The sequence below is a fragment of the Neoarius graeffei genome, chromosome 14 (genome assembly GCF_027579695.1).
Source record: "Neoarius graeffei isolate fNeoGra1 chromosome 14, fNeoGra1.pri, whole genome shotgun sequence".
In the NCBI taxonomy this organism is placed as follows: Eukaryota; Metazoa; Chordata; class Actinopteri; order Siluriformes; family Ariidae; genus Neoarius; species Neoarius graeffei.
Window position 1 is genome coordinate 43,298,337 of NC_083582.1, and position 26,031 is coordinate 43,324,367.

The window sequence follows — 26,031 nt, forward strand, 5'->3', positions numbered from 1 at the left end:
ACATAACGCTTCTCATTTAAACCAAAAAGTTCTATTTTGGTCTCATCCGTCCACAAAACATTTTTCCAATAGCCTTCTGGCTTGTCCGCCTGATCTTTTTAGCAAACTGCAGAAGAGCAGCAATGTTCTTTTTGGAGCGCAGTGGCTTTCTCCTTGCAACCCTGCCATGCACAACATTGTTAATCGGTGTTCTCCTGGGTTCTCTTTATCTACTTTTAGGACTTGGGTGAAAATCTGATGTTTTAGGTCATATTTATGCAGAAATATAGAAAATTCTAAAGGGTTCACAAACTTTCAAGCACCAGTGTAGCTGTGACCAAACTTTGAGTGAACCCTGATATGTAGCTTCTTGTTTACTGACTGTTTAGGCAGGCATCCCACAAGAAGTGTTTATCTTGCTATTGTTGGGGTTTTTTTGAGGGGAAATTGTTTTCTCTCTTAGCTGGCTTTGCTCAGCATGTCCTGCTGTGACTCCCGTGGCATCCAGGGTCCACCTTCCAAACAGGCCATCTGGTCTGTTACCTGCAAGGGAGACATTTTTGTCAGTGAGCCGACGCCAGGGCTGGAGGCGTCCCCTTACCCGACACCCTGTGACCAAATGTGAGCCTTTTCTCCGTTTCGCTGTCGTGGCTTTTCCAGCCTGCTGGACTGCATGCTTTATGATTATTAGGTATTGTGCGCTTGAAGCAGGCTAAAAGTTACAATACACAGCTAATGGCAAAATTATTGGCACCTGTCACAAGCTACAGTGAATGCATGTAATTAGTGATTTTGATATGACAACACTTTTAATGCAAGATTTTAAAAGTACAGTTTTCTTTGCAAAATACTTCTTTCAAAATTATCAACACATTTTTTATATATAAAAGGGCGGCATGGTGGTGTAGGGGTTAGCGCTGTCGCCTCACAGCAAGAAGGTCCGGGTTCGAGCCCAGTGGCCGGCGAGGGCCTTTCTGTGTGGAGTTTGCATGTTCTCCCCGTGTCCGCGTGGGTTTCCTCCGGGTGCTCCGGTTTCCCCCACAGTCCAAAGACATGCAGGTTAGGTTAACTGGTGACTCTAAATTGACCGTAGGTGTGAATGTGAGTGTGAATGGTTGTCTGTGTCTATGTGTCAGCCCTGTGATGACCTGGCAACTTGTCCAGGGTGTACCCCGCCTTTCGCCCGTAGTCAGCTGGGATAGGCTCCAGCTTGCCTGCGACCCTGTAGAACAGGATAAAGCGGCTAGAGATAATGAGATGAGATGAAAATCAAAGAGCTTTCAACACAGGGCTTTTGAACTACACAAGTCAGATAACGGATTTAAAAAAAAAATACAGCAGCTCCGTCAGGGCCGTAATAGTCTTTTTGTAATGTACTGTACCAGACTTCACCATTCTCAGTCAAATAACGAGGAGGACAATACTGAAGGCAAAGAAGAGCCCCAAATACAGCACCCTTCACAATTATTGGCACCCCTTGTAAAGATTAGTAAAAAGGGTTAGACAAAATCCACCTCTTGGTGAAGTAGCTTCATCTTGCGCTGAAAAAAGGGAGAAAAATCCAACCTTTAATTGAAATAAATTTATTCAGAGAGAAACAAATCCCTCAAGAAATAATTATTTTCAACAAAAACAGGTGTGCCACCATTATTGGTGCACCTGCATTTAATACTTTGTACTACCTCCCTTTGCCAGTAAAACAGCACTGAATCGTCTCCTATAACATTTTATAAGGTTGGAGATGCAGGGCATCTGAGACCGTTCCTCTTTACACAACCTCTCCACATCATCCAGGATCCTCGGCCCTCTCGTGCTCTCTCCTCTTCAGCTCAGCCCACTGGTTTTCACTGGGGTTCAGGTCAGGGGACTGAGATGGCCATGGCAGAAGCTTGATTCTGTGCTCAGCAAACTGTTTTTGTGTTGATTTGGACATATGCTTCGTATCATTGTTCTAATGGAAGATCCAGTGACGACCCAGATTTAATTTCCTGGCAGAGGCAGACAGATTTAGGTTTAAAATGTCCTTGTATTTTATGCAGTCCATAATGTACCCTAACAAGGTTTCCAGGGCCTTTTGGAGGAAAAACATCACAGAACTTCCACCATATTAACAGTTGGGATCGGGTTCTTTTCATTATAGCCATCCTTCTATTTACACCAAACCCACATTGAGTGTTTATTGCCCAAAAGCTCCATTTTTGTTACGTCAGACCAGAGAACATGGTTCCAATCAAAGTTGTAGTAGCTTTTTGCAAACTTAGTGCTTACGTTTGTGGTTAACTGACAAAGGTCCCCCCCTGTTGGTATGGAGGTGGCGTCTGACGGTGGTTTTGGAGACTTGGAAACTCCCAACATTTTACTTTTTCTTATAATTCACCAACAGTGATCCTTGGTTTGTGTGAGGCTTTTTTAATTATTATTTTTATTATTTTAGTTTATTTGCATCTTGCTCTCCTCCTCACTGTACATGGGGGGCAAAATAAACTTGGGTTCTCTTCCAGGCAAGTTTGTAACATTTTCCAGTTGGTGTCCACTTTTTTTTTTTTTAATTATTGCCCTAACAGTAGAAATTGACATTTTTCAGGCAAGTAGCTTTAATTTTTTTTTTTAAATAACCGTTCCCTGACTTATGAAGGTCAACACACTTCTCCTTCATTTGATTTGTGTGTTCTCTTATCTTTCCCATGTTGATAGAGGACTAAGGGGATTTGGTCTCTGTGTCACCTCATGTTTATCTCATCTCATTATCTCTAGCCGCTTTATCCTGTTCTACAGGGTCGCAGGCAAGCTGGAGCCTATCCCAGCTGACTACGGGCGAAAGGCGGGGTACACCCTGGACAAGTCGCCAGGTCATCACAGGGCTGACACATAGACACAGACAACCATTCACATTCACACCTACGGTCAATTTAGAGTCACCAGTTAACCTAACCTGCATGTCTTTGGACTGTGGGGGAAACCGGAGCACCCGGAGGAAACCCACGTGGACACGGGGAGAACATGCAAACTCCACACAGAAAGGTCCTCGCTGGCCACGGGGCTCGAACCCAGGACCTTCTTGCTGTGAGGCGACAGCGCTAACCACTACACCACCGTGCCGCCCACCTCATGTTTATTCCCCAGTTAATCAGGAAGTCATGGATTACAGTTTGAAGGTTCCGACACACACTCCAGTCAACTCAAAAATGTACAGTTTAATTGGGAACCATGCTTCAGTTACATTGTGTTCACGATAATTTCCAGGGGTGAGAATAATAGTGGCACATGCGGGGTTTTTTTTTTTTTTTTTTGTTGAAAATAATTATTTCTTGATGAGGGGTTTCTTTTTCTCTGAATAAATGCATTTCAGTTAAAGGCTGCTTTTTTTTTCCCCTTTTTTCCAGTGTGAGAGGGACCTACTTCACCAAAAGGTGGAGTGTGTCGTGTCGTCGTCCACCCCCCCCCCCCCCCCCCAAAAAAAAAAAACTTTTTAGTAATCTATACAAGGGGTGCCAATAATTATGGATGGCCTGGTGTCCACAGTCCAGATGATGGTTTAGTTGGTTCTTGGGTTTAAAATCAACTATCAGTGTTTTCGAAAAAAAAAATACTACATAAAAGATTTTGATGGTTAAAACTCTTGAGTCCTCATGACCCGTATTCCTTTTAGTATTATTCGTTGCTGATTTTCACGAAGGATGTGAGTAATTCTGCAGTCAGCTGTATAGAATACAAAATCCAAACCCTTATGTAATAACTGTTGGTTTTGGTCAGTGAATAAATGTAGTATCAATATGTAGAGCTGTCCTGTAAATGCAAACATAACGCTTTAGAGAGTAATACAGGAAATATTGTATATTAACTGTATAAGGAAATACAGCAGCAATGGAGCTGTTTTTAAGGTTTTGAGTGTGGGAGAGCTGAACCCTTTACTGTGGTTCTGGTATGACTGCATTACAGTTTTTTTGTTTTGGTTTTTTTAATTATTGTTTGAAGGCCTAATTAGGCAGTTTCATTATTGGGCAGGTTCTGGCGCCAAGTTGGAGGGCACCTGAGAATTGTGGAGTGTAATAGTCTCGGAGTGGTGTGGGGAATCGGCTATGATCACACAGCATGGGTCCACACGGGCGGCTACGGAGGAGGCTTCTTTCAGGGTAAATGAGCCTCTGCGGTTATGATATATTTTTTTTTTTTTTTTTTAAACAAAATATTTTTGGTGCATCCAGAGAAGCCCCAGACACACTTTCTGTTTGTTTAAAGACACAAATCTTTCCTATCCAGGTCTTGCCAGCAGCACAGATAACATCTACACACAGACTGATGTGAAGAGTGTGTATATTTATGAGAACCAGCGCTGGAATCCTGTGACTGGCTACACAAACAGGTACAGTGGTGCTTGAAAGTTTGTGAACCCTTTAGAATTTTCTATATTTCTGCATAAATATGACCTAAAACATCATCAGATTTTCACACAAGTCCTAAAAGTAGATAAAGAGAACCCAGTTAAACAAATGAGACAAAAATATTATACTTGGTCATTTATTTATTGAGGAAAATGATCCAATATTACATATCTGTGAGTGGCAAAAGTATGTGAACCCCTAGGATTAGCAGTTAATTTGAAGGTGAAATTAGAGTCAGGTGTTTTCAATCAATGGGATGTCAATCAGGTGTGAGTGGGCACCCTGTATTATTTAAAGAACAGGGATCTATTAAAGTCTGATCTTCACAACACATGTTTGTGGAAGTGTATCATGGCACGAACAAAGGAGATTTCTGAGGACCTCAGAAAAAGCGTTGTTGATGCTCATCAGGCTGGAAAAGGTTACAAAACCTTCTCTAAAGAGTTTGGACTTCACCAATCCACAGTCAGACAGATTGTGTACAAATGGAGGAAATTCAAGACCATTGTTACCCTCCCCAGGAGTGGTCGACCAACAAAGATCACTCCAAGAGCAAAGCGTGTAATAGTCGGCAAGGTCACAAAGGACCCCAGGGTAACTTCTAAGTAACTGAAGACCTCTCTCAGGCTACGTTTACATTACGTCGAATCAGCGGATCATCAGATTAACGTTCTTAAAATGATTCGCGTTTACACTAAAACCGTTAGCCGTGCACACAGCAACACCAATACGCGGATACGCTCGGCTCCGCAGGCATCCTGCGCTCCAAATCACTCCACCCTGAACAGCGAGTGCCCTCTGGAGGGTGCGCACTCCGGCCCTGCGCAGCTCACAGAGTGCGCGAGTGAAGTGAACAAGCCACGATTCGGGACTGAGCCGCTGTGTGTGTGATCCCAGCGCATATCACTTATTACTTGCAAGTGGAAGGATGGCAAGCCTAAAGACAATCATAACTACACAGTGGGCAGTATTTGCATCAGTATTTGCAGTATTTTCATACTTTTATACTCTTTAATGAAAGGTGATACAAGGCGGAAGTCCGCGCCGTTTTTCAGCAGTCGCGTCACATGACCAACGCCAGCGAATCAGGAAGGTGGATGTCACAGTGACGTTGTCCAATGAGACGCCAGCTAGAGCTCAGCACAGCGTATTTGCGTATTCTGAATGTTTACACAGCACCGGAGCTGATACGATCTAGATTGAATACGTGGACGCTGGCGGATTCCCGTTTCCCCGCTTTTCCAGGGGGGTTAATGTAAACGGACAGTGCATCCGCGAAGAAAACGAGACAGATATGGTCTAGTGTAAACGTAGCCTCACATTGGCTAATCTTAATGTTCATGAGTCCACCATCAGGAGAACACTGAACAACAATGGTGTGCATGGCAGGGTTGCAAGGAGAAAGCTACTGCTCTCCAAAAAGAACATTGCTGCTCATCTGCAGTTTGCTAAAGATCACGACAAGCCAGAAAGACCATTGGAAAAATGTTTTGTGGACAGATGAGACCAAAATAGAATTTTTTGGTTTAAATGAGAAGCGTTATGTTTCGAGAAAGGAAAACACTGCATTCCAGCATAAGAACCTTATCTCATCTGTGAAACATGGTGGTGGTAGTATCATGGTTTGGGCCTGTTTTGCTGCATCTGGGCCAGGACGGCTTGCCATCATTGATGGAACAATGAATTCTGAATTTTACCAGCAAATTCTAAAGGAAAATGTCAGGACATCTGTCCATGAACTGAATTTCAAGAGAAGGTGGGTCATGCAGCAAGACAACGACCCTAAGCACACAAGTCGTTCTACCAAAGAATGGTTAAAGAAGAATAAAGTGAATGTTTTGGAATGGCCAAGTCAAAGTCCTGACTTTAATCCAATCGAAATGTTGTGGAAGGACCTGAAGCGAGCAGTTCATGTGAGGAAACCCACCAACATCCCAGAGTTGAAGCTGTTCTGTATGGAGGAATGGGCTAAAATTCCTCCAAGCCGGTGTGCTGGATCAACAGTTACCGGAAACGTTTAGTTGCAGTTATTGCTGCACAAGGGGGTCACACCAGATACTGAAAGCAAAGGTTCACATACTTTTGCCACTCACAAGTATGTAATATTGGATCATTTTCCTGGATAAATAAATGACCATGTATAATATTTTTGTCTCATTTGTTTAACTGGGTTCTCTTTATCTACTTTTAGGACTTGTGTGAAAATCTGATGATGTTTTACGTCATATTTATGCAGAAATATAGAAAATTCTAAAGGGTTCACAAACTTTCAAGCACCACTGTAAATGTCAAACTCTGCACAGTTGGTGATTGTGTGCGCGCACACTCGCTGAACTTCTTGTGTGTATCCTGCAGGGGACTTCCTACAGATCGCTACATGTGGAGTGATGCTTCAGGCCTCCAAGAGTGTACCAAATCCAACACTAAACCCCCCTCTCCTCACTGGACATGGGTTTGTGATGCTCCTCACTAGCTATCAGTTTACTAGACTAAAATTCTGCTAAAATGTAAAATTTGCAGGATTTGTTTGGGAAAGCTTTGGGCTCTTTAGTTCTTTGTCATGTGCGGTAAAGAGTTTTTGGTAGCGTGTCTGTTTGATTGGCAGGTGTCAGAATGGGTCATCGACTATGGAGTACATGGAGGGACAGACCGAGAGGGCTGGCAGTATGCAGCTGATTTTCCAGCGTATGTTTGCAAATATTCATTATATTACATTTGTGCAGCGTAATGTGATCTCTAAACTGGTACAAGCTGTTTTTGTTAACAGCATTATTTGTTTTGTCAGGTCATATCACGGTCATAAAACCTTGAAGGACTTTGTCCGTCGCAGGCGTTGGGCCAGGTATTATTAGCTCTGTCTGTATGTGTGGATATTGTGTAGGAAAAACTGTTTTTTTTTTTTGTTTGTTTGTTTGTTTTTTTGTTTTTTTAAATAAAATTGTTGAAAAAATTTTACTCAAGTCCTCATACAATGGTCTAATTTAAACAATCTTACAATATAATGCACTGTATAATTATTTTATGTTTAAAATATTTGTTATTCCACGAAATCGAGTCGTACATGGGTTGATAGCTGACAAGGCGCGTAGCGCTATACGTGACGAGATGTCAGTGGAATAACTCTTTTATTCTATCCATATTCACTGGATTGTGAGAAACTTATTTATTTATTGCAAATTCGATAAATAAAAACTTTTTATACTAGCGCTGTCGCCTCACAGCAAGAAGGTCCGGGTTCGAGCCCCGTGGCCGGCGAGGGCCTTTCTGTGTGGAGTTTGCATGTTCTCCCCGTGTCCGCGTGGGTTTCCTCCGGGTGCTCCGGTTTCCCCCACAGTCCAAAGACATGCAGGTTAGGTTAACTGGCGACTCTAAATTGACCGTAGGTGTGAATGTGAGTGTGAATGGTTGTCTGTGTCTATGTGTCAGCCCTGTGATGACCTGGCGACTTGTCCAGGGTGTACCCCGCCTTTCGCCCGTAGTCAGCTGGGATAGGCTCCAGCTTGCCTGCGACCCTGTAGAACAGGATAAAGCGGCTAGAGATAATGAGATGAGATGAAAAACTTGTCAGACAAAATCATTTCCACTGAGAATGTAAAACCGGCAAAATGACAGTAGCAATTTGTGAAAAATGCTATTATTCTTGAGAAAAAAAAAAAGCTCTTACCATCAAATACTTTAGTCCATATTTTGTTGCCTTTTTTGGGGGGGGGGGGTTTCAAGATGAGTTTTTTTGTCCTCGGTTGGTTCAGCAAAACACTCTGCCATTTTATTTTTCTCTACTCGTGGTGTATGAGCTGATAGCCTAGTAGTAATCAATCAGAGCGCCCAATTGCTCATATCCAGTGAATGTGGATAGAATAACACTCCATTAGATGCAGTATTTAATTTTAGGTGTCAGCTGGGTAAAATGCACACATTAGACCCTGACTGTTCTGTTCTATCACTGCATTTATTTTTTTGTTTGGACCAAGTATCCCCTAGTTTTGTCACTGCCAGTTCTCACCCACAGTTGCACAACAGTTACCAGTTTGGGGTGGTGAGGGTTAATACTGACGTCCCCCCACTGCATATTTTCATGTTGCTACACATGGGTTGTCATAATGCAGTTAAACATGCTTGGAGGGGAGTGTCAACTATGCATTTCTCAACAGAAGGGCATTGGGAGAGACCGACCATCCATCCCATCCAGAGATTATGGCCAGTTGACTTTGATCCATGGGTGGCTAGTGCATTGCTGTCATTTTGAACTTGCAATGACAAGACAAACAGTTGAGCACTCCATGTCACTTTGCAGTTACTGTGTTTATGGTGTTCTGCTTTTCTCTGTACAGAAAGTGTAAACTCACTACAACCGGGCCATGGCAGGAAGTCCCACCCATCCCTCTGAGTGACGTTACTATTTTTCCATGTGGCCCAAAGACCACAGTGGAGCAGGTGCCTTTGTGGGCCATCAGCAACAAGGGAGACGTGCTTTGCCGTTTAGGGGTGTCCTCACTCGCACCTGCTGTAAGATATCATTTATTAAGGCTTAAGCGCATGTCCAATCCAGAACTCCAGTGTACATTTCTTTTCATAAACATCATGGTAAAAGTTGTACAGACTGAATGAACGCACGTTTTGTCATCTAAATTGGGGCTTTTTAATTGAAGTTCTAGACTGGTACCAAAATCCAGAATTGTGACACCCAAAGGCATTTTTGAGACAGTCGGCAAACAGTCTTATTTTGTCAATTTGGGTGTGCCGAATTCAAATCTGCAATATGCCGAGCTCTATCTGACCTCTGTTGACCTCTAGAGGTCATTGAACTTTGGGCCTGTAAACGTCTCAGCTGAACCCAGTTTCTCAGCTTTCTAAGGAATGAAATGTACTAAAATGATTAATGAAGTTAGCAAATGGCCTTGTTTGTTAAATGTTTGGGTGCTGAATTCATTTTTCATTTGTAAAACGACATATGACCTCTGATAACCTCAAGGTCATTAAACTTGGCCTATAGGCCTATATGCATTTAACGGCATTTTTAAACTGACTTTACTCCCCCAAAAAGAATATGAACAGACAAAAAACAAATACCGTAGAAAGGAACAAATACAACATTAAATGCCAGTCCATGTACATGTGACTTACTTTTCACAATGAGAATGCCTAGGCGATCACCTTACATAACATTGCATTACATTTAGCGGTTATTGTTTATACAAAGCTACTGAAAAAAGGACAGATTCAGCAGCATACAAAATGTGGGGGTATACAGGGTATACAGGTTCATCAGGGTTAGTGTATATGAGAGTTTTTTTCTTTGTTTGTTTTTTGTAAAGGCTTTACCCTGTTTAAAACAAAGAAAAAAACTCTCATATATACTAACCCTGATTAACCTGTATACCCTGTATGCCCCCGCATTTTGTATGCTGCTGAATCTGTCCTTTTTTCAGTAGCTTTGTATAAACAATAACCGCTAAATGTAATGCAATGTTATGTAAGGTGATCGCCTAGGCATTCTCATTGTGAAAAGTAAGTCACATGTACATGGACTGGCATTTAATGTTGTATTTGTTCCTTTCTACGGTATTTGTTTTTTGTCTGTTCATATTCTTTTTGGGGGAGTAAAGTCAGTTTAAAAATGCCGTTAAATGCATAGGCCTATAGGCCAAGTTTAATGACCTTGAGGTTATCAGAGGTCATATGTCGTTTTACAAATGAAAAATGAATTCAGCACCCAAACATTTAACAAACAAGGCCATTTGCTAACTTCATTAATCATTTTAGTACATTTCATTCCTTAGAAAGCTGAGAAACTGGGTTCAGCTGAGATGTTTACAGGCCCAAAGTTCAATGACATCTAGAGGTCAACAGCGGTCAGATAGAGCTCGGCATATTGCAGATTTGAATTCGGCACACCCAAATTGACAAAATAAGACTGTTTGCCGACTTTGTCTCAAAAATGCCTTTAACTCCTTAAATAAGCACTTTTTTGAATTTTGGCACCAGTCTATTATAACCTCAACGAAACTGACTTCATGTTAAAACTGTTCATGTTATAATGATGTTGTCTGTTGTTGCCCAAATGAGGATGGGTTCCCTTTTGAGTCTGGTTCCTCTCGGTTTCTTCCGCATGTCGTCTGAGGGAGTTTTTCCTTGCCACTGTCGCCACAGGCGTGCTCATCGGGGATAGATTAGGGATAAAATTAGCTCATGTTTAAAGTCATTCAAATTCTGTAAAGCTGCTTTGCGACAATATCTATTGTTAAAAGCGCTATAGAAATAAACTTGACTTGACTTGGCTTCTAGGGAACATCATGGCTCCATGTTGGAACGGACCAGCCTTTCAAGTCCATCTCCATTGGAGGGGTGTATCAGGTGTGGGCTATTGCCAGAGATGGCTCAGCATTCTACAGAGGAGCTGTGTCATCCCAAAACCCTGCAGGTGACCCGTTCATCATTCTCATTAGTTATTACTTCTCTTATTCATACGCCTGTACTGCAGATCTACCAGACTTCACCCATTTTGTAAAGGAGCTCTGTGTTTTAACATCAAAGTATGAAATATCATTCAAAAATGCATTGTTTTTCATTAAAATAAAAAAAAGTTAATGGAATTTTCATTAATCTGGAATGACTAATTGTGTAAATGTAAATCTTCAGGGTTTTTTTTTTGTGTGTGTGAGAGTGTGAAGGAGACAAAGGAAATGAAATAGGCCTGTAATCTACATTGAAATATCAAATCTAACTCTTTACAAATATTTTAATGGTAATTAAAGTTTGAAAGTGGTTTTTTTTTTTTTTAAATATGCAGTTTGCTTCCTTTGCACGTCTGCGCCAGTCAGTGCAGATGCATTCAACTAATTTGAGAAGTGGATCAAAAGTGAAACCTTCAGCCATGTGGAAACGTTTTACAGTTTCTACAAGGGTCTTTAGGGGGGGGAAAAAAAATCCTAAAATGACTCCGTGAAAGACTTGAAAGTCTAGAGTTGTAGTTTGACTGGCAAAAGTAAACATGATTTGGTTCTGGTTTCAGTGTTCAGTAAAAATCGGGGAGGGAATACTTCTTTCTTTGTTAAAGGTGTGGTGTTTTGTAACATTTCTAACTTTTTTTTTTTTTTTTAATATTATCTAATAATTGGTGATGTGCTTCTCAGCTTTCTGGCAAGTCTAATGTAAAATATCCATTCAGAGAAGGCTCTCTCTTGTCTGATGCCCCAGGCTCTGTAAACTGGGGGAAAACAAAACAAAAAACCTTAAGGCAAGTCAGGCCATCCTTAAAAAAAAAAAAATCCGTTTCCTGTCCACCGGGTGAGCAAAAAAATTTTCAGTCCAGAGGGAAGGATTTTTTTTTTTAACTATATGGATGGATAAGAAATCGCAATGCTGTGTTTGCTTTTTCTTTCGGTACTTTTTTTTTATTACAAAAGCAAACACATTTAATAAAATATGACAGTTTAATCAACTGAAACTTGTACAAAAACTTTAGCATTTTAAATGCTGACTGCAACATTTGCAAAACTTTTACAAAGGTATTTAAAATGTCCGACACACGGACTTTTTGTAGTTCTAAATCGAGCGTTAGGCCTAGTTCGGATGAAATTACACTATTAAAATGATCACTGAACGATTTGTTTTTCTGAATCTTTACTATTTTGTTGTTCGCTAGAATACCATTTTGCGATTTCACACTTAAGCAAATGTTTGAAAACTCCGGATCTCCTTCCTTCATGGTGGCTGCCATTTTTTTGTGCCGCACGGCGCATGCGCAGAGCTGATTCAGTTCTATATTCTGCGCGGAATGCAGGGCTTTCCACAAGCGCCGGCCGCCGGCCACACAATTAAGTCCAGCCGGCTACTTTAATGACTATTATTTTTGTAGCCCACAGGCTCTAAATATTAATTTTCGATTTTAATAAAATTAAATGTTTATCTAACAGACTGACAATAATGTCAAACTGAACCGCACTCATTTAAGTTGTGATTCGCGCTGTTTGTACCGATAATAACCACAAATTCCCCGCCGACTTCGTTGATCAAGGGAGAGTAACTCATCCGCGGCCCCGACATGCGGTGTGTGCACGCACTCTGCGGAGGCAGTAGTGTGTCGGAGGGAACAGAAGCAGAGATGACGCTTATTTTGTCTCCGGTAAACCAGTCTTCTCTCGTTCAATTACGTGCTGGCATCAAAAGACACCGTTGGTTGTAAATGAAACCAAACTGAGTGGTTGGAGTGTATTTGCATACACAAATGGAGAAATGTTTGCTGAGTGTGTAATTGTGTAGCCACCACCGCAGACCGTTGTCGTTGTTAATTCATAGCATGCTCAGCTGCGTGAATGTGTCATGCACCGAAAATAAGAGATTTACAAGCCAGGAACGCCTCATGATGCAATACGCAAGAAAAGAAAGAAGATTTACTGCCATTTTACTTTGTATTTGAGTAAAGTGAATAAATAAATGGTCTGTGGAAAATACATTTAATCCTGGGAACTGCGTGCACAGGAGTTTATTTTGTGTTTACTTCCCCCCGGCTGGCTACTTATTTGTCATGGCTGGCTAGTATGAGCCTTAGTGGAAAGCCCTGGGAATGTGTAAATGTCAAGTTCGATTTTAGATTTACGAACCCGAAAAAAATGTCGAAAAACCGGCGTTAAAAAAAAAATTCAACCGCACAAACGGCACTCACCCGGCTGGTGGACCGGAAACAGAAAGTTTTTTAATAATGGCCTCATAGGCTGAAAGCAGAAGGTTGTGCGCCAACTTCAGTCCCTCTCACTCACTGTCTGTCTCTCGTGCTGCCTACAGGAGACTGCTGGTATCATATACCCTCTCCATCTACACAGAAGCTTAAACAGGTGTCAGTAGGCAGAACATCAGTCTGTGCAGTGGATGAAAATGGTAATCCCACCATTAGCTGTGGCTTAGAATGTATCCTATGTGCGCATTACATGATATTGTACGCTACATTATGTAGCGTGCTGTTGCTGTTAATGCTGTGCAATGCCTTATAAATGTGTAATATTGAGGCGTGACTGTATCTGCAGGAAACTTATGGTATCGACATGGTGTGACCCCCAGTTACCCTCAGGGTTCATCGTGGGAGCACATCTCAAATAACGTGCGCAAAGTATCTGTGGGGCCGTTGGATCAGGTATGTAGAGTTACATTCTGGCTGGTTTGTGCCACTGATCATGTCGTCTCGAATGACTGAAATCAATGTTGAATAGTGTATATTTTATAAGGCTTAGATTGCAAAGATTTTCTAAAAATGCACAAGATGTTGTTCCTTTAATCCTAACCCAGTGTTATTACCCTGTAAAATGCCAAGGAGCCACACTGACCTAGTCTGGTTAACACCAGACCATATCACAAGTGAAATATGGTCTGGAATCCGCCTATTGAATTTCTCGTAGGGGAGGTGTGGTTTACGATGGTCAACGGCCGTTTATTGGACGTTGCGAATGTCTATCATTTGGCGTATACGTAGCCCATGGCCAATCATGGCAGTTGTACCTGGTGACATAGTTAGAGCGACGAAGAGGCGAAGAAAGACTGTAACGCCAAACGCTGTTCTTTTTTTTTAAAACAAACTTTCGCTCTAAACTATTCAGAACAGTGTCTAAAGCTTGATCGAAAGTTTGGTTCGTATCGCTTGCCGCCATGTTAAATGTGATCCGTAAACAGTCCCAAATAAACTACAAGCTTCCGTTTGTCGAGTAGTACGCGTCACCGTCTTTCCACCCCTCCCCACTCTCTGATTGGCTCCCTAACTCAGGCGAGCCTTTAGACCATAGTTTCCATGCTGTCTTTTCAGATCGGAACGATTGTGCAAAGCAGCATGGGATTTCCCAGGCTAACACTGACCCTGAATATGTGATCATCATTCTGACCCCGAGTCCAAACTGGAGTTAACAAAATTGGCAGGGCTCTACGTTAACTTTGAGACATGGTTGCCCATTCGGCATTTGTAGAAATCTGGTTGCCCGAACTCAGAACATGGTTGCCCAAATATTACATACTTTTTTCCTTTGAATATGCCACAAACACATAGCTTACAACACAATGTTCACTCGCATGCTCTACTAATGCCTCTTAAAAGCTTATTTTGTTGATTTTCTTATCCTTCTTTGTGTTCCCTTGGTTTCTGGGTTCAATTATATCGTGTCTAACCACTTTTTGTGTAAACCACCATGAATGTGCATTGTGTTGTTCTTTTGTGTGCTCATAATTCTATAATTCCACAATTACAATCCAGGAAACTCTAAATCCCAGCTGGGAATAACAGTTCTTTGCCTTTTCACCTCTTAGTTTCTTTGAATCCACTGATGACCTTGATTGAGTTTTTTCTTTTTCTTCTCTTCCTTGTCTTTATTTATTTTAAAACCAAATTTCTCCAAACCAGACATAATGCCAAAGTTTGTGACTTAATGTTTATTTTATTTTTTTTATTTATTATTCAACCTTCTCAGACGCTGTCTGTATCAACAAGCGTTGACACTAGCGCCCTGTGCGAGTAATGCGGTAATTAGTCATGTAGTGAAGGACATACCAATAGAACACTGAATATGCACTACGCGATAATTATTAGCGATGGGAAACTGCATTGCGAGCCCGCGATGTGCAAATGTGAATTCCGCTAGTTGTTGAACATCCCATAATGATAACATGGCCGCGGTCTTTCGGAGTCAAACAATCGCAAATTGTGATGGAATTTCATCATAATATGAATGAATAAACATCGTTTTTCACACAAGTTGACATATTTGGGTAGTTGCCCGATCGGGCAAGCATTTATGAGAGTCTGGTTGTCCGAATCTATTGAATGGTTGCCCCGGGCAATCGGGCTACAGTTAATGTCGAGCCCTGATTGGGGAAATTATTGACATGTTGGAACAGTAGAGTCACCTGTGTTCTCAGATGCTATTGTACAGCTGTGCTATAGCATAGATAACAGTAACACATAGCTAACCAGTTAATCGCTAATATACAAGCTTGGGTTTGTCACAGTTTGCCATCAGTGGCATTTACGTTTCTGAGCTAGACACTGTACGTCAACACTACTCGTGTCAAACTGTGACACGTTTGTGGACACCTGACCATCACATTTCATATGTGATTGATTGATTTCCAGATTTAGTCCCCCTTTGCTGTTATAACCTCCATTCCTCTTCTACATAGGCTTTCCACTAGATTTTTGTAGTGTGGCTGTGGGGATTTGTGCTCCTTCAGCCACAAGAGCATGACTGATGTCCGATGATGCAGCCAGTTGGGATTTCAAGTTCATCCCAAAGGTGTTCACTGGGGTTGAAGTCAGGGCTCTGTGCAGGACACGCCAGTTCTCCCACTCCAACCTTGGCAAACCGTCTTCGTGGAGCTTGTTTTGTGCACAGGGGTATGGTCATGTTGGATCAGGTTTGGGTTTCTTAGTTCCAGTGAATGAAACTTGTAATGCTACAGCATACAAAGGCATTCTAGGCAATTGTGTGCTACTTTGTGGCTGCCAGTTTGGTGGAAAAACCCACATATGGGTGTGTGAAGGTCAGATGTCCTCAAACCTCTGGAGATGTACTGAATAACAACCAAGATTGTGTTCAATACTAATATTGGCTAACTGGTTAACTTACCCTGCAGGTTTGGCTTCTAAAAGGTTTACTTTTATTATATTGTACGTGACAGATGTTCCCTGAATGAAGTGTTTTTTTAAATAGAAAAGTGTTTTCCAGATGCAAAAAGGCATCTTGTATTTTTGGGTAACGGGGGGGGAGAGAGATGCACCTGTTACCACCAAAGCAGATTTTGTTATAACTGCACATCCTGACGCACTTTATTGCCCTTGTACCACAGCAATTTGCCAACAGTTGCAATTTTTAATGTATTAATGAACTGCTTTTAAATAATTTCTAGGTGCATTTAATGTTATGGAATGTCCATGAGACACATTCCTGTTATGTATGTTTTAGGAGTTATAAACACTTGTTCCTCTCACAAGTCTCTTTCTTCCCCTCTCTCTTGAAATTAATAAGAGAAAAACCACAGCTTATGTTGGGGAGGAACCAGAAATCATAAACTCCTCTGCCCTGTGGCACCAAATGTACTGACGGTTACAAAGCACTGCTAGCTGGAGACGCTTCATTAATAATATAAATCTTTTGAATCTGAATATCTATCGGAGCTGTGGTGTAGAAAACGAATCCACATTTACAGATTCACGAAATTACATACATCTATACAATACTGATCATTAGAAACATCTGTCCTGGAGGAGTTGACCGTTTTTAAGTCATGTTTTAGCACTCATATAGTCCGGTGTTGCTGTGTTCAGGTGTGGATCATTGCTGATAAGGTTCAGGGCAGCCACAGTTTGAGCTGTGGGACTGTTTGCCGCAGGCTCGGTGTGCAGCCCCTGGAGCCTAAAGGACAGTCGTGGGACTACGGCATCGGGGTGGGTCTGTTTTCAGCGGTAACCTGTAGTACAGTGCTTCGTTTGAAAATTGCTTAGCCATATCCATGTTGAGCCTGACTGATACAAACTTCCTATCTCGAAACACAGGGTGGTTGGGATCACATCAGCGTGAGAGGCAATGCCTTGGAGGCGCCGCGTATCCGCATGCCATCGTTGACCGACAGCAGGAACGTTCGCGTGACGCCACATAGGATGCAGCTGCCAGAAATGAACGGCAACACTGTGAGATGTTAGTAATATAACCCTTTGCCTTCCACCTAACCACCTCCTTCCCTCTCTGTATTCTGTAGCCCTGGTGTAGCAGCCCACGCTTTCCCTTCTAGCCATAGAACTGTGTTAACGTGATTGACGTTCTAATCTTTATCCCTCAGAACTGATGCATCTAATTGGATCCTTTCATCGTACCAAAATGAAGAGCTCCCATGCCTTCACGCTGGTTAGAATATTTCTAAAAATGTTTAAGCATACTTTTTACGTAGTTTTGTATAGTAGGTATGAATTATATATTTATTTGTCTGTGTTTACATGTGTTTGGGCTTGGTTTTGTTTTATATTTATTTATTTATTTTAGTCGCAAATAATACAGTGTGTTCAGGGCTTGGTGTAGACTCCGACAATGTACTTGACAGTTGAAGACATCACAATCGAAGCACACACATTTACAGACAAGGCCATTTTACCAGCATGAAAACAAAAACATGATTGAGATCAGTTATATCATCCAAGTTCATTGACTGCTGACACTCAACATTTAAAACTGGCATAACATCCTGTTCTTGAGAAGCTTGAAGAAGAAAGTGTCAGCTGGCTGCTACAGAAAAGAAATCCTCATGCGTTAAATTGGCCATTCTCCATAAGCTCATTGTAGTGGTGGCATCAGTACTTGTGCAATACTTCGCCTTTAGATGATGATGGGGGAATTGTCTCAGGAATCCAAAAACTCTGAGTATGTTTCATGGTCGTGCATAACATAACACCATCTGTATTATTCTGAAGGCAGCACAAATGAGATCCTGGATCATTCTTTATTTTTCTGTATGATTGTGTCATTTTAATGAGACTTTTAAGCTGGCAGGTGGAATGTGGTTCGCTCTTAAATCATGCTTTTAGGGCATTACAGGTGGATAAGTATAAATAAAATTATTAAATATACAGAGACACAAAAATAAAAACAACTTGAATGTTGTTGGTAAAATGTATGTCAATAAAAAGAAAAGGTTTGTACAGTTTGCACCGTATTTCTGTCTACATGCCATCATGAAATGCGTGATGGGCTTTGCAGAGTTTTAACGCCTGTAATTTATGGAATGATGAACTGTAAGAAGCTTATGGTGTTTGGGTACATTTAAAACACTGGGGCGTGTTAATGCATGAATGACGTGCCCTTTCAATAAATGTGACTTCAACTGTTCTTTAAAGTTTTCTTCTCTATTAGTGTAATTAATCACTGTAGGCAAGTACTATGGTTCTCTCTTGGTGTCTATATGCGTGTCTGCGCGTGCACACACACACACAATGATATGAAGTAAATATCTGACTCATTATGGCACAATGGGAATGGATACAGTTCAGCATTGAAGACTATTTAACTCAAAATAATCATTCAAACCAAAATTGGACTTTTGCTTCCTCTGTATGCCCCTCAGTCCAACTCTTCAGACTCCGAGTCCCTCAGTGGCAGCACTGTGTCTCTCACAGTGAACTGCACAATCTCACTAACACTTTTTTTTCCAGTGGTCTGGGTGCTCTAGTGGCCAGCGATGGTGTTAGCTGCTGTGGTTAAAGCTGCGGATGTGGTCTAGGTACTTGGACAGATCGTTGTGGCCCTCGTCCTCCAGGTGCTGTGGAGTGTCGACGTGGGGCAGGCAGGCACCGGACATGCCCAAGATGATTGTTGTCAAGGCTTTGATGTAGTTCTTGGCCAGCGTCAGAGTCTCAATCTTGGAGAGCTTTTTATCCATTCGGACATGCGGAATGGCCTCCCGCAGGGCCTGAAAAGCGTTGTTCAGTTTGTGCATCCTCTGCCGCTCTCTCTCGTTGCTCTCCAGCCTGCGCACGTTACGCTCCTTGGCGTTGCTGTGTTGGCATCGGCGACGGCGTGTGCCCATCCTTGTTCTGGCACGGCCCTTGATGCCCGATGCCCGCCATGACACCCCCAGTGGCAGAGAGGCCTCGGATCCCTCCTGTTCGCTGGAGCCAGGCTCGACGTCCAGCTGCAGGTCAGCATGTTCCTGCTCCGCCCATGAGTTCTGACTCCTCTTTGAGCCCTTTCTTTTAGACTTCATGCTTAAATCACCCACACCACCGTGCAGGCCCTGAGCTAAAAGAAACACACGACTCTGTGATCAACCGTGTCTGAGTGAGAGAAAATAAATAAATATATATATTTACAGGTAATTCCAGCAGTATAGATGTGGCACACGGTATTAACTCGTATTGACCTGAAAAGTGTCTCATGGCCTGCACAGGGTCTGCGAGCTGCCGTGTGTATCTGGTCATGTGACTTTTCAGGGCAAATTCTGATGAATATACTGCATTTTTAAAAAATATTCAATTCTATATATTTATTATGGATGTATGATATCCACAAAGCTTCACTGTGCACAAAACATTTTAAATTGATGAACATCTGGCAGTATGGATGTAATAGACGGGGGGAAAAACAACAATACTTCTTTATGGTTTACTGTTGGGTCAAATAACTGAAATGTAGAGTGGGTTAAGAAATCTTATCGTAGTAAAATATTGGCTTTTTCACTGCTGGGTTTAGTAGATACAAGTACGCCGATCACTTTTCTTTGTGACTGGTGTGATTTAGTGTTTTTCATACCTTTTTGAATACATGTTTCAGCTGGTAACATGAATATATTATAACATAAAGCTAGACACATTTCCTTGTAATGAAACACAGAATGAATGGTACAAAAACTATCATTTTCAGCCTAGAGTTTGGTCCTTTGTTTCTGACTGCGTAAACCTTGAATGAAAAGTACTTCAGGTGCAATTTGTAAAAGCTCAGGGTTTTACTCTTCTCTGCTCATGTTGACATTTCAAGGGAATTGCCTTAGTTCAACAACACACAGCCTGAGACAACTAACCATTAGGCTTCAGTTTATTCCTCCTGGGGAAAAAAATTCTGTCATTCAAGACCCACATCAGCCTCTCTGTCTGACTTTCCAACACCGTGGCCATTTCTCATGTAGTGTGCTTTAATAATGAAGCCTTCAGGCTGCTAAAGGCCAGGAGAATTCCAGCTCTCCTCACTGACATCAACCTGTGAGCATCTCACTATCAGCAGGAACTCTCTCTCTCTCTCTCTCTCTCTCTCTCTCTCTCTCCTGTATATAGAATGTGTGGAGGTTGTTTTTAGCGTTACAGGCTGATCTACACATCCTCCCTGCTCTGTAATGTCAATAAGAGTTTTATTTGTAACAGTAATAATATGCTGAGGGAGAAAGTGCTGTCTTACCGTGAAGCTGAACTGCAGTTAGAGTTACAGAACTGCTGCAAGAGAGCCAGTGAGACGAAGTTAATGAAGAGTACTCATTAAGAAGAGCCTCATTAGGATAAATGTTTCTCTGAGAGCAGAGCTTTAAGCCACGCCGACCGTTTTCCCAAAAAAAGAAATGTATAAAAAAAAAAAGCAGCGATAACGGTCACAGGCGCTGATACCTGTTTCAGCCTGATGTCCACGTAGCACTGCTTTTAACCAATGAGAGCAGGGATTGGGGAAGCATCCAAAACAGCACACTACCGAGCTACATAGTGTGATTAGAATAGTGTTCTAACTCAAGGTAACACAGGTCTCGCAGTAGGGACACTAGTTTGACTTCTGTGAGATTTGGGAGGTGTCCCGTATGTGCGCGCGAGGAAACGGTTATAAATTTGAATGTTTTACAGTACTTGGCAAAATGAAGATTTCTCTCTCTTTCTCTCTCCCTTTTTCTTTCTCTACCTCTTTCTCTCTTTTTTACTTTTCTTTCTTTTTCTTTCTTTACCTCTCTCCCTTTTTCCTTCTGTCTCTACCTCTCCCTTTTTTCTTTCTCTCTCCCCTTTTCCTTCTTCTTCTTTACCGCTCTCCTTTCTTTCTCTCTCCCTTTTTCCTTCTCTACCTCTTTCTTTACCTCTCCCTCTTTCTTTCTCTTTTCTCTTCCTCTCTCTCTCCTTTTTCCTTCTTTCTCTCTTTTTCCTTCTCTCTCCTTTTCTTTCTCTTTTCTCTTCCTCTCTCCTTTTTCCTTCTTTCTCTCTTTTTTCCTTCTCTCTTTTTCTTTACCCCCTCTCCCTCTTTCTTTCTTTCTTTCTTTCTTTCTTTCTTTCCCTTTTTCCTTCTCTCTCTTCCTTCTCTCTCTCCTTTTTCCTTCTCTCTTTTTTCCTTCTCTTTCTTTACCTCCCTCTTTCTTTCTGTCTTTTTTCTCTTTCCCTCTTTCTCTCTCTCCCTTTTTCCTTCTCTCTCCCTCTTTCTTTCTCTCTCCTTTTTCCTTCTTTCTTTACCTCTCTCTCCCTCTGTCTTCTTTCTTTCTTTCTCTCTCCCTTTTTTCCTTCTCTCTTAAAGCTATAAAGAATGAAAAAAAAATCACTAACCATCTTTTTATTTACACAGCTCATGCCATGGTGGCTGCCTTAAGCAAACTCACACTAGCAGCATTTACTAAATTTATCTACCACATAAACACAGTTTTAGCAAGTTTGCCCAGTCCTTTTTCATTTCAATTTCCCACAGAATTAAACTTTTACACACAGTCAATATACTTTGTATAACCTGTAAAACTACATGTGTGGGAGCCACCCTGTTCATACACTTACCATAACTCTAACTGCTAATCAAACACACTCTGGACACATTTGTTTGATATTATCTTGAAAGTAAAGGTGAAGTCTACACAATATACTTGCACAGATACTGTATATCTACCCACTAACCAGTCATTCGATACACAATCAGACTTGTGAGAGCAAAGCGACAAAAAGAATTATCATCAGAAATGTCTCGTTTTGCTTAATAGAGACCGTCAGTTGTGTAGTAGAGGAGTTTTGCGTATTAAAGAGATCGTAATTTTAATAGAACATAACACGAGGTGTGCCAAAGGGACCATTTCAAGGATGTTTCTGGGGTAAACGTGTAATGCGCACACCTGCTGAGATCTCAGGGTCTATCAGTCCAGTTCACCCCCCTCCCCCCTTCATAAAACACACACACACAAACACACGCACAAAGATGTCCTTGGTGTGCACAGTTTGAACGTTCAAACTGGTGCCAAGGCTTCCTGGTCTTAGCCTGCTCTTTTTAATCTAGCGTAGTCTGGCTGTTGAGACTATGGAAACACGTCTTATGCAAGTACACGGTTTATTCATGGTGGCACTGGTACTGATACAGTGCTCTGGCAGCAGGTCAAGAGTAATAGATTCATCAGCAATGAATGCATTCAGTAGACTTAGACGTACGGTACATGCAACACAGATCTTCCACAAGCCTCTTCCGTCCCTCTAATGAAGTTATATAATTGCATTTTGTGTAGTTCTGAAGGGTGTGAACACGAGAGTTTCTGATACTCCTGCTGTGTTTGCAGGAGTTAGTCTGAAGTACTCCTCATGATCTTCGGTAAACAAGTTACTCATTGGCAAATCGTCATGTGTTACTTTCCAGCGTCTGTTACAAGCAAAGTAAATGATGTGTTAAAAAAAAAAACAACAACCTGTTTCTGTCTTAAGAACAAGGATAAAGCATTAAGGAAATATCTGATAACTCAATTAGGGGAAAAAATACGTAATTAAACTTTAGACGTCTCTGTCACAAGCAAAAGCACACAGCTGGCTGGCTTCAAGGACAAGTCTAAAAATAGCTAACCAAATACTGGTCCTTCCTACAAGTGTGCCTTACACCTGTACTTTTCACCCAAGAGAGGCAAGCAGATAAAGAGTACAACAAGCTCACTGATTTCAAAATTGCAATTTTTTTTTTTAAACCGTGCTTCATGCTTTACTGTTAAAATGTTTTCGCAACTGAATTTTGAATTAAAACATATCATAATGAGCAACACTTAAAAAAAAATACAGTGTGAGTGCAACAATAACGTGTATATATTATCAAACCCTTACATCTGCTGGACTGTTATGGCCACTGATGATAACAGATGCTTCATGGGCCACTCATTGATGTCATACTGCCTCTGACATCATTGCGCCTCTCCTGCTCCCAGTGGACAAGAGATCAGCCAGAAACCAAGACATTAAATTCTGCCTCATGCGCCATCATAAAAGGTGGATGAGGCAGATAAGTCACTTTTTCCATGAGCCAGGAGCTACCCAAATGAGAGGAAAATAATAATGGCCTGTTATGTCAGCAGGCCTAATCTGGATGACCGTGAAATGCACCAGCTAAAATCATTAAAGCATCTGTCTCTCTTTCTTTCTCTGTCCCTCTTTCCCTTGAACACAAATGTGTTGTCCAGTTACCACACACTTACTTGAAATATTCAGGAGCCCAGTGGCTATGTGCTGTAGATAATTATCTCAAGCTTTATACGACAGAGCAAACCCTGTGCATATGCTATGGCTAAATGGGTCTCTGAAGAAAAGGCTGCTGATATGGATTATAAGGCAGGTCAATGGGACCAGAGTTGGGGACTTCAGAAGAGATGATTATACGTATAAATCTAGGTGTATGGAAATATATATGTATGTAAATTATATAAATCTTTAGTGCGCCGGGCAAGGCACTAAAACGTAGTGTAGTATAGATATAACGTGAACTACATCGAGGATATTACACCGTCACGCAAAGATATGAAGTTTAACTTCAAGTGGTGAATGTATATATCATGAATGAGTGAAGAGAGTGAGTGATATATATTTTCAACACAAGAAAATAAACTTCATATCTTCGCGCCACCGTGTAATGTTCTTCATATTATATGGACACATCTACAAAATAAATACGTAAGTTAATCAAAAGAATTAAAATTTTGAACCGGTTCACCATTTTGACAACACGCGTCAAGTGCAAAAACACTGGGAGTGATGTCATCCGAGTGAAATATTGGAAATTATTATACATTCAGGACACTTTTTCGATGGAATAAAAACATGTATTCTATTCCCTTCTAGCGGGTTTCATTCATTTGGTTCGATAGCATGCAATATTGTTATCATATCACTTATCCAAATGTATTACATCACTTTACCCAATGGAGAATGAGCATGCAATATTGTTACAATATTGCACATTGTCAAGGCAATATGACATCACTCATGTGACTATCCAATGACAAAACTTTTCTGCTGCGCATGTGCAGAACCATTTCTTTGTCTGCCGGGAAAGAGAGAAGACAAGGCTAATCCAGTGCTACTGCTAGGATTAGCTATGCTATAGTTAAGCAGTAAATAAATAAACTGAAAACTAAAACTAAAGACGTGCTGAACACCTGAAAGGCTTCCAAAACCTCATTGTATATTCTTCATGCATATTTACAAGAAAAAAACATACCAACTGATGAACACTACAGCGGCTGGAAGGTGACTTCACTGCTGCACTGACAGTGCTAACTCGCAGGTAAGCTAGTGCTGGCCTTCACTAACACCGTTGATGACCACTACACCAGCTGTAGGTGACTGCCACGCTGATGAACACTACACTGGCTGTAGGTGACTTCACTGCCACACTGATGAACACTACACTGGCTGTAGGTGACTTCACTGCCATGCTGATAAACACTACACCGGCTGTAGGTGACTGCCACGCTGATGAACACTACACTGGCTGTAGGTGACTTCACTGCCACACTGATGAACACTACACTGGCTGTAGGTGACTTCACTGCCATGCTGATAAACACTACACCGGCTGTAGGTGACTGCCACGCTGATGAACACTACACTGGCTGTAGGTGACTTCACTGCCATGCTGATAAACACTACACCGGCTGTAGGTGACTGCCACACTGATGAACACTACACTGGCTGGAAGGTGACTGCACTGCCACGCTAACAGCACTAACTTGCAGGTGAGCTAGTGTTGGCCTTCAAGAATGCTGATGTAAAGAGACTATGTATAATAATAATAGTAATATTGGCTGGCTTTTTTCATGGTATATCAGATATATTCCATTCAGCTAGCATGATATTGAACTCATCTTTGACTCTTTCAATATCATGCTAGCTGAATGGAATATGCCTGATATATCACTCAACGCCAGATAATATTATTTAAATATGTCACTCAGATCCGCAATGTATTTCGTATGAAAAATGCGACTTTTTCAATACGAGAAGATAAACTTAATATCTTAAAGCCAACATGTGGCATTCTTTTTATTATATAGACACATTCACAAACAAAAAGTACCTAAATTTATCAAAACAATTCATTGATTTCCTCAAGAGTGATATACGGAGAAATGTGTCACGGATGTAGTTTGTATGAAAAAAATATACGCGTGGCATATTTCCCAGTAAAACACTTGTGTCCATATTATATAGTATAATAGAAGACTAGTACATACATACAGTGGATATAAAAAGTGTACACACTCCATTAAAATGAAAGGGTTTTCTGATGTAAAAAACATGAGACCACGATAAATAATTTCAAAACTTTTCCCACCTTTAATGTGACCTATAACCTGTACAATTAAATTGAAAACAAACAAGTCTGTAGGGGGAAAACATAAAAAATGTACAATAAGCTGGTTGCACAAGTGTGCACACCCTTAAACTAATACTTTGTTGAAGCACCTTTTGATTTAATTACAGCATTCAGTCTTTTTGGATTCACACCCGCCATCAATTAAAATGACTCTGATTAACCTCAAATAAAGTTCAGACATTTACTCAGTTGCATCCTCCAGCAAAAGCCAGGGTTCACAGAGAGCTTACAAAGCATCGTAGAGATCTCATTGCTGAAGGGTACAAAAAAATCCCTTGGCATTAGATATACCATGGAGCACAGTGAAGACAGTCATCAAGAAGTGGAGAAAATATGGGACAACAGTGACATTACTGAGAACTGGACGTCCCTCCAAAATTGATGAAAAGACATGATAAAAACTGGTCAGGGAGGCTGCCAAGAGGCCTACAGCAACACTGAAGGAGCTGCAGGAATTTCTGGCAAGTACTGGTTGTGTACTACATGTGACGACAATCTCCTGTATTCTCCATATGTCTGGACTATGAGGTCAGGTCGCAAGACAGAAGCCTTTTCTTATAAAGAAAAACATCCAGGCCCGGCTAAAT

At 41.3% G+C, this 26,031-nt stretch overlaps 2 protein-coding genes across 7 annotated transcripts in view; one reads left to right on the forward strand and one right to left on the reverse strand.

Annotated features, from left to right (window-relative positions):
• The window catches only part of tecpr1a (tectonin beta-propeller repeat containing 1a), a 33,796-nt gene extending 15,582 nt beyond the window's left edge, over nucleotides 1–18,214 (forward strand). The window contains exons 14-25 of one of the 2 annotated variants that reach the window (XM_060939738.1): nucleotides 443–600; nucleotides 3,985–4,112; nucleotides 4,240–4,342; nucleotides 6,717–6,813; nucleotides 6,967–7,046; nucleotides 7,147–7,203; nucleotides 8,693–8,867; nucleotides 10,647–10,782; nucleotides 13,146–13,238; nucleotides 13,385–13,491; nucleotides 16,663–16,782; nucleotides 16,891–18,214. In XM_060939738.1, coding sequence (XP_060795721.1) covers nucleotides 443–600; nucleotides 3,985–4,112; nucleotides 4,240–4,342; nucleotides 6,717–6,813; nucleotides 6,967–7,046; nucleotides 7,147–7,203; nucleotides 8,693–8,867; nucleotides 10,647–10,782; nucleotides 13,146–13,238; nucleotides 13,385–13,491; nucleotides 16,663–16,782; nucleotides 16,891–17,037 — 1,401 coding nt within the window. In that variant the 3' untranslated portion in view covers nucleotides 17,038–18,214. The remainder of the gene's footprint in view (nucleotides 1–442; nucleotides 601–3,984; nucleotides 4,113–4,239; nucleotides 4,343–6,716; nucleotides 6,814–6,966; nucleotides 7,047–7,146; nucleotides 7,204–8,692; nucleotides 8,868–10,646; nucleotides 10,783–13,145; nucleotides 13,239–13,384; nucleotides 13,492–16,662; nucleotides 16,783–16,890) is intronic. The other variant, XM_060939739.1, reaches the window with a different exon arrangement.
• Nucleotides 17,341–26,031, reverse strand: part of bhlha15 (basic helix-loop-helix family, member a15) — a 36,583-nt gene continuing 27,892 nt past the window's right edge. For 2 of the 5 annotated variants that reach the window (XM_060939741.1, XM_060939740.1), the window contains exon 2: nucleotides 17,341–19,123. In XM_060939741.1, the coding sequence (XP_060795724.1) occupies nucleotides 18,570–19,123 (554 nt within the window). In that variant the 3' untranslated portion in view covers nucleotides 17,341–18,569. Of the gene's footprint in view, nucleotides 19,124–20,272; nucleotides 24,915–26,031 lie in introns of those variants that run through there. The other 3 variants (XM_060939743.1, XM_060939744.1, XM_060939742.1) reach the window with 3 other exon arrangements.